We start from the raw sequence: 8,015 nt of genomic DNA, 5'->3' as shown, positions 1-8,015 counted from the left end.
AAGCAGTGGTATCAACGCAGAGTACTAATCGCCTTATCTCTTTGGTCAATGAACGAATAGCTGCGTACCTAAAGCTGTATTATATATGTTAAAAATGTAAACTTAAAAATGAAATTTTTCATCTTCAGAAATAATAAAGGATCTTTGTATTCGGAATGCCACTAATATATTTATGTATAACGGGAAATAATTTTCGATTCTGATTAGCTCTTACAAATAATTGCATAATCGCTTTGTAAAGTGTCGACGACAATTGGTACCCGGATGTAAACATACGTTGATGTTGATATATATATATATATATATATATATGTATATACGCGTACATTTAAGTATTATATGATATATACACATTTATATGTATATATACATATGTATGTTATGTATTTATGTATAATATTCCTGTCATATATATTATTAAATTATTTTTTCAGATTCCATGGAAGAAATATTTGGAAGCGAAGAAATAGATTGTAATCGAAATTTAACATTATATATTATTATAATTTTAAATAACGCTTATAAAATTTGTAAAAATGTTACTTGTGCTCTGTCGTAATGTAATAGGATACAGATAAAAGTATTATTCTCTCTTAAATATGTATAACCGTGCGATGTGCTAAACTCTGTTTTAGTTTTGCTATAATATTACTATAGCACTATATTTTTGCGATCATATATATTATATTTACATTTTTCTTTTTTATAGTCCAGCAATAACAGAATCGATGGATATTTGATTTCTCTTTCACTTGAAATGCACTATATACAATATATATATAAGTGTCTATTTTTTTATATTTTTATAAATGTTTTAATGATGTAAGCGATGACGTAATATTTGTATAATTATAAATAAATAAATAATTCTTTTCATTAAAATCAAGTATATTTTGTTCATGTATAAATGTGTTTGTATTCGTGTGTATATGTGCATATTAATTATGATTCTGATAGAACGGTTATATTCAGTCTAGAATCAAGAATCATGCAGATTTATGAGAGGATGGTTTTAGATTTGAGAATTGTAGAAAAAAATCTCAAGTCAAGATAAATAAAGAAAACAAAATTATTTCATATTTAGCTCAACTACCAGCGTATAAATTACACACGACACACAAATTAACATTACCGTAATAATATTAATTTATTTTGTCAATAATGTTAGTTTTTTTACTCTATTGCTCTATATAATCAACTCTATAAAATAATAATACTTATGTAGGATGGAGACCAAGTCAAAAAGTGGCCCTAGATTTGTACAGAAAAATCTTAGACGACGAAAATATACAAAAAATTAAAGTCACATCCGATTTAATTTGTCGCACACAAAGATTCGGCGACAATATACGCATGCGCCACATAATATAAATATAATATAAAAGCGACCGCTACATGATATCTAAACAAAAATAAACGAGAGAAGTTCGCCACGATTTTGATATTGTATAGTCAAAAATGGAGCTGGAAATTTGACAGGAACTAGTTGGTGAGTCGAAAGATCTTTTACAAAATCAAACAATTTTGGTTCCGATTTCACAAACAGATAATTATGATATGCAGTGTTAATATTTTCTTTGTGTAATATTATTTTTTTTATTTTTAAATTTAAATAGATAACTGAATTTAATTAATAATTTATATCAGATAAAAGTTTGATTAAAGTTTGAATTTGTATAAATTTAAATGTGTAAAAGTTAAAAGGGTTTTTTTATATAAACATATTTTTGACAAATATTCAAAATCTATACAAATTTTAAAACCAAGTTTTAAAAGAATTTAATATGATATGCATGATAAGTCTCTCAATAAACACAAATGTATTATTATATCACATCTGTTTACTAAAGTCTGAATTCTTTTCACAAAATATTTGAATCGTTTTGTATATAATATAGACCTAATATTTAAAAAATAATAATTTACATTCTAAGAATTCATGTATTTATATACATATATAGCCGATACTAGACAAATTATATTGATATTATTCGAGAGATTAATTAATTCGGAGCATGTTCTAATTACTTACTAAAATAAAATAGTTTTTTTAGTAAATAAATATATTATATTTATCTTTGTAAATAATATAATAAAAATATATTTTTTTACCAAATTGCAGGAAGTATTATTAAAAATAAAAAGTCTGTTTAAACAAATAAAAATGGATATATACGATCAAGCTATACTTTCTATCGATGACGACCTACGATAATTTCTTATGCTTTGATATGGCCAAACATCAATTGGAATTGTATCTAAAGAATCGTGAAAAATATAAGTAAGTTTTCTTTTTTAATCGTTATATTTTTGTGTAGACACTTTTTTAAACATTATGCGCGCATATTTAATACATTACTCGAAAAAAAGAGTAATATGTATAATTAAATATATAAATACATGTTTAAAATTATATATAAAATATTTCCATAAATGTCTCTTTTTACTTGTTCAGTTTCTGTTGGTTTTATTTTGTATATATAAGAAAAATAATATGTATAATTTAAAAAAAAAAGAGAATAATTTTTGCATTGTTTTTTAAGATAAAATAAAACTCGAAGAAATTCAAAGAGAGATTGCCTATATGTAATCATATTTATGTTCACACATCATTCTATATCAGCAATTTATTTTTAGATTTCTTTAAATTTTATTCTTTCTAAAAGAAATAATATATAAATTATACTAGTTTACAAAAAGAAATTTTTTTATTATTTAACTACTTTATCGAAATTTAGCATCTACATACTAAGAGACAATAATATCAGCGTCCTCTAATTTTAGTTATATGTTCTCTTTAGTCAATTAATAAAACAAAAAAATATAAAACAACAAAATTCAAATCGGGAAAAAATTTATGATTTGACAGTCTATATTTTCGAAAAAAACACGAGTTTTCTTTCTTTTAATCTTTCAAAAATTTACCCAATCATACCTTTTAATAATTTAAAAAATTAATTTATTTTATGCGTTTTTGAATTTTTAACAGAAGTTTTGCTCGTAAGGTTATATCGTGCACGAAATATAATACTAATCTTAACTCAAATCGACAAAAGATTGGGTCGCGTAGAAAGGAAAAAAGTTTCTATAATTATATATCATTTGCAATAACTACAGATCACTTATATCAATCGTTTCAAAATGTATGTCCGACTCATGTACCTCTCAATTCATTTTATACGACCGTCTAACTTAGGGAGGGGGACCGGATTCGGCAAATTTATTAAAAGCTCCGACAAAGAGGATATTTCGACGCGATTTATCATAGATCAGCCAGACGAACGGATAATTGCAATTCACGTCGACTTGCGTGATGCTCGGAGAGGACTCTTGTCCGGTATATATCAAGGTGGTCGCACTCGCGACGGTGTTCTCTTCCGTGACATTGATATAAGCACGATGCACGGCATTGCCGAGGTGCATTAAAAACGGACTGAAAAGAGGACATTGTTTTATTTTGTGAATCACGCCGAATGATATTAATTCCTCGAGACCTAGAGCTAGCAGCAGCTCACGGATTTTCAGATTTCTCTCCACTCGAAAAGTCGGCCACTTCGAGAAATTTGTATCTTCTTTCGATGTCGCATCATGATCTAGCAGATCGCGCAATTTGCACATTCCATCCTCGGTCGACAATTGTTTGATCATATTGGAAATGTCAGTGTCGGTAGCATCTTCCTTAATTTTGCAGTAACCTGAGTCTGTTGAAGCAGGTAACATGATGAACAACGATGTGTTACCATTTTCGTAGGGAAACTCGCTCATATGCATTCTTAATTCCTCACAAAAGACTAAAAAAGAGAGAGAGAGAGAGAGAATATAGAAAAAAAGTGATCAAAACTGATGAATCAATGAAGTCGAAAATACATTCGAATGATTGCGTATAAAATATGGAGCTTTGTTGAAAATTTTGGGTGTACTTCCGAAAAGCCCATACCTCCGATTGTTTTGAAATTTCGTATACTATTGTATTTTGACGCGCTGATTACGAATATGACAATGAAAATTGGCGACAAGGTCATCTCCAAGGTCAAAATAAAGGAAAAATGGCTTTTTTGTACATTTTATTTCATTACCTTAATAAATATTGATTCTAGTAGAAAAAGTTTCAAATAAAAGTTGTACTTCTATTAAAAACGTAACTTTTATGTTCTATACGCTATTGATGTAAAAGCAGTACTTTACGATAAAAACGCAAATTAACATTTTGAGTGTTCTATCGACTGGGACATTTATGTTTCTACAATTCTACATGGGTTTGCAACTTTCCACGCGAAGCGAGGTTCAACCCGGACCTATGTGTCTAGTTTTTTCGGTAGCGGAGCCCCCCAGGGGGGCGGAACCCACTGTGTCCACGCATACACTTTTCCATGCAAAGCGAGGTTCCACATGGGTTTGCAACTTTCCACGAGAATTGTAGAAACATAAGTGTCCCAGTCGATAGAACACTTGAAATGTTAATTTGCGTTTTTATCGTAAAGTACTGTTTTTACATCAATAGCGTATAGAACATAAAAGTTGCGTTTTTAATAGAAGTACAACTTTTATTTGAAACTTTTTTTACTAGAATCAATATTTATTAAGGTAATAAAATAAAATGTACAAAAAAGCCATTTTTCCTTCATTTTGACCTTGAAGATGACCTTGACAATTTTCATTATCATATTCGTAATCAGCGCGACAAAATACAATAGTATACAAAATTTCAAAACAATCGAAGGTATGGGCTTTTCGGAAGTTTATCCCAATTTTTATTATTCTAAAATTTATATCTTCTGTCAATGCATAATTATTAATTTTATTATTAAAATCCAGGTACCAACTGCGTGTTTTTTATTCGGTGACATTTCTTTAGCAGCTGCTGCGAATATTCTTTTCCGTTATATTTTAGAAAGTTATTTTTAAATACAAAGTTATTTGTATTTTGTTTAGTATGGAGAAAAGTTTCGACATGTTTAACTTTTAAAGTTGCTTTGAGTATTTAAATTCCCGTTTATAGAAGGTTTAAAGCGCTGAATGCTTTAGAAAAAATATGTTTACAAAATTTCTTTCGTTAAATAGCTTTCAATTAGTTTCGTTAAATATAATACAATTAATTAAAAAATGAAATTATAAAAAGCTTATTATGTTAGGTAAAAATAGATGAAATCAAAAGATGATATCTTATAACATATATCAATGAAAGGGAAATTGTCTCTGTATCTTTTATGTAACTAGCCTGTGTCCAAGATCGATAGGAAAGAAAAAGATAAAAACTAACAATTGTTCTCAAATGATTGTTAATAAAAACGTCAAGCAAAGCTTGCAATCCCTTTTCCAATCAAAAAAACCATGACAACTTCGATATCAACGCATATGCATTGCGAACAATTGGTAGCCACTAATTTTCTTTTCGCCATCGATTTTGGATACAGGCTCGATGATCAATTCTCTTTCCATTTATAAATGGTCTAAAGATTATTTGCTCACATTCTCTACGCTTTCGTTTGTCAGGAATTGTCGATACACTTGGTGCGTCAGATTGGCAGGCCGTTGAAATTTGGAATCTTTGATCATTAAAACGGAGCGCGATCATCAAAATAAATTCCATATTTTTTCTGATTACGCTTAATTTCACAGGATGAATCATGTGATCCTTTAACTTATCTTTTATTATTATATTTATCTTATTCATTGTCCTGATAGGACATATGTTGTCGATATAATTGAAGTAATCGAATATATCGTAACAACCAGGATAACGCGATGTACATATATGTAAGGAATCACACCAAAGATTAATATAATCGTCGTAAACGGGGAGAACCGCAGATCCATTCTGAAAATATCAAAGAAAATGTAAGATTTTCATTTATTTCTAAATAAAAGGCTTCTGTCATTTTTAAATCGCTTTATTCAAATTTTTATTCTAGCAGACAAAATTGTTTAAGTATGCGTGTTATACTTTTAAATCTAAAATTAACTCCAAAATTGCGCCAAATTACTTTATTTAAATTTAAAAAAATTTAAATAAAAAAGTGTCAAAATTATAACAATGTTTCGATAAGTAAACTTTTTGAATTTTATTAAAGGCTCTATTATTAAAATATCAAACAGTGACAAATGTAAGATGTGTCCAAGCTTCAAATATTTTAATTTTAATTAAAAATATATTTTCTTTTTTGTAGCCGTTATTACCGCTAATTAATCTTTCTGAGTGGCAAAGTTTTTGTTGGATAATTGTTTTTACATTTCAATAGATAAAAAGTCTGCAATACAAATTTTGACACTTTTCTTATTGTTTCCATTATTTAGTGCAAAAATGCGTTATAATTATTTACTTGTGACTCGTTCTGGTTGTTAAATCGTTGCATAACTCGTTGCTGATTGTTTAAGCCGAATATGTAGTATCGCAAATCAAATTTGAAGACATTTTTTAAATAAAGGATATCCTTTAGCTGCTTCTCGATGTTACCATGGAATGTTAAATAAATCATCGTAAGTCCCTCATATATGCAATACGGACTAAAGGCAAAATTTTTCTTCGGCTTAATTTGCATAACATTATGTAGACAATTGATCGCGAACTTAAAACGCGCCTCCGTCAATTTTTCCTCTGGCGAATAGAAAATACGAGTAAGAAAACAAAATGAAGCAAAATATAGGAGAAAGAAATATTCCAATTAAAAAGTTACAATAAATTATAATTGCAATTAATAAATTGATCCTAACAATTAATAATATATATAATAAAAAATATGTTAAATGTATATTGTATTGAAAATTATTCGAAAATTATTTTGTATGTTGAAGATATTTTTTCATTACAACTAAAATTTAATTCTAGAATCGAAATGCAATACAATAAACTATATATATATATATATATATATATATATATATATATATAGTTTATTGTATTGCATTTCGATTCTAGAATTAAATTTTAGTTGTAATGAAAAAATATCTTCAACATACAAAATAATTTTCGAATAATTTTCAATATATATATATATATATATATATATATATATATAATAACAATCTGAAGAGGAAAAGAAAAAGATTCGCGAATGTATTCTCATCTATGTTTACTAACATGATTATACATATATTCAAACTTTGTTTAATATGTAACAAATTTGAAAAACGGTATTTTATTTATAATACCAGTAAATAGAATAATCACAAAATTCTCAAATTCGATGAATAATTATATAATATTATGAATAATGATATAAATTAATAATGATATTTATTAATAATGACAATGAAGAAATTACCCATTTTACAATAATTCTATTTATATTTTACTCAAGTATACTTTCTGTCGTCTACGCTGACGAAGTCACACCTTAAAATTAAACTTATTTTGTGTATATTTAAAACGCGAAACAATTCGTTAAAATATAGTTAATGCTGATTTCGAACAGATTTCGAGAAAAAATTACTGGAATTTAAAGTATTAAAATCTAATAAATGGCAAGATTCTTCAAGTCAAGGCCACTAAATTACATCGATCTATATAAATACATTTGACATTAATATATAAAATTATTCCAGATTATTATCTCTTCAACAAAACAATTCAAAAAATTACATGGTTTTATTCAAGAATAATTTAACTTACCAATTTGTGACATCTGTTCTCGATTCATTTCTATTTATAAAATAGCAAGAGCAGGAACAAACGTGTGGCCTTTTGTAGATGAAACGCACAAGTCTTATATTTATTAAATATTGCTTTGATCGCAATATTATTTAGCAGCTTTAGTCTCGCACGCAAATTCTTGTAGTTGGCGTTATTATCGGATGAAATTGTTGCATTGATAGTTGAACCGAGTTTGAAATAGCTATGTCCTTCCCATATACATTCGTTTCAAATTCTATTGAACAACTTTTAAATCTGAAGCCGTTCTCTAGCTTTATACAACCTTGACGGAAAAAAAACATTTCTGTCAGAATCAAAGCATGCGCAAATAAATACTCACACAAACACACACACTGGTACATATCAAAACATATTATTTGATTTT

General features: G+C 27.5%; 1 protein-coding gene across 6 annotated transcripts in view; it reads right to left on the bottom strand.

Annotated features, from left to right (window-relative positions):
• Positions 1 to 2,930: 2,930 nt before the first annotated feature.
• LOC145945409 (serpin B3-like) overlaps positions 2,931 to 8,015 on the bottom strand; it is a 24,756-nt gene continuing 19,671 nt past the window's right edge. For 2 of the 6 annotated variants that reach the window (XM_083054392.1, XM_083054393.1), the window contains exons 3-6: positions 7,610 to 7,913; positions 6,321 to 6,595; positions 5,470 to 5,818; positions 2,931 to 3,791 (exon numbers count right to left, since the gene is read on the bottom strand). In XM_083054392.1, coding sequence (XP_082910518.1) covers positions 3,193 to 3,791; positions 5,470 to 5,818; positions 6,321 to 6,595; positions 7,610 to 7,637 — 1,251 coding nt within the window. In that variant the 5' untranslated portion in view covers positions 7,638 to 7,913 and the 3' untranslated portion in view covers positions 2,931 to 3,192. Of the gene's footprint in view, positions 3,792 to 5,469; positions 5,819 to 6,320; positions 6,596 to 7,262; positions 7,501 to 7,609; positions 7,935 to 8,015 lie in introns of all 6 variants that reach the window. The other 4 variants (XM_083054395.1, XM_083054397.1, XM_083054398.1 and 1 more) reach the window with 4 other exon arrangements.

This window comes from Prenolepis imparis, unplaced genomic scaffold, assembly GCF_030444845.1.
Source record: "Prenolepis imparis isolate NDT839.2.m4 unplaced genomic scaffold, iyPreImpa1.0 SCAF_14, whole genome shotgun sequence".
Taxonomy (NCBI): Eukaryota; Metazoa; Arthropoda; class Insecta; order Hymenoptera; family Formicidae; genus Prenolepis; species Prenolepis imparis.
Note: the sequence above shows the minus strand (reverse complement) of the source record. Positions and strands in the feature narration are given on the sequence as shown.